Below are 584 nucleotides of genomic sequence, written 5' to 3' on the forward strand. Positions count from 1 at the left end.
GGGTCGCCTCCCGGTCCATCGTCACGCCATTGCTGCCGTCGAAAGCGGGCCTGCGGCGCGGTAATCAGCCCGCGTAACGCGCGCGAAAGTCACAAATAATCTGGCGGCGCGGCGCAGCGGCCGCAATGACGGCGTGTGCCGACCGCCTCGCCGCCGGCGCCGCTCGGCCGGTTATGCCCGGCCCCGGCCGGTCATGCTGGCCCGGCCGGCGGCGGCCGAGCGGAAGGCCCCGTCGTCTCGGTGACCGCCGCGCCGATCCAACGACGCGTGTGTCTGCGGCGACTGTCCGGCCCGACCCCCGGCGCCGTGATCGGCCGCAGGGGTCCCGCCCCTGGCGTGATCCGGTGGTGGAAGCTTCGGCGTCGAAAATAGAACCAATGCGGCTTTTACGGCGCTGTCTTCAGCCGGCCGCCGATCATCGACACGTTTAGCACGCTTCACGTGGTACCCGTCAGTGATAGCCGGCTCGTGCCAATCGCTTGCTAGCGCCTCGGCGTTTATGGTGCTCTGCGGTTTCGAGTGCATGCGTCGAGCCAGAATTTTGCTGAAGGAATGAAAGCAGGTCCCAATCCCACACCCGACAT

General features: G+C 67.6%; 1 protein-coding gene across 1 annotated transcript in view; it reads right to left on the bottom strand.

Moving 5' to 3' along the window:
- Positions 1–584, bottom strand: part of LOC119109925 (uncharacterized) — a 23,209-nt gene extending 22,625 nt beyond the window's left edge. Inside the window, exon 1 of the mRNA XM_037233671.1 lies at positions 578–584. Within this exon, the coding sequence (XP_037089566.1) occupies positions 578–584 (7 nt within the window). The remainder of the gene's footprint in view (positions 1–577) is intronic.

Source organism: Pollicipes pollicipes, unplaced genomic scaffold (assembly GCF_011947565.3).
Source record: "Pollicipes pollicipes isolate AB1234 unplaced genomic scaffold, Ppol_2.1 Scaffold_7231;HRSCAF=8579_pilon_pilon_pilon, whole genome shotgun sequence".
Classification (NCBI taxonomy): Eukaryota; Metazoa; Arthropoda; class Thecostraca; order Pollicipedomorpha; family Pollicipedidae; genus Pollicipes; species Pollicipes pollicipes.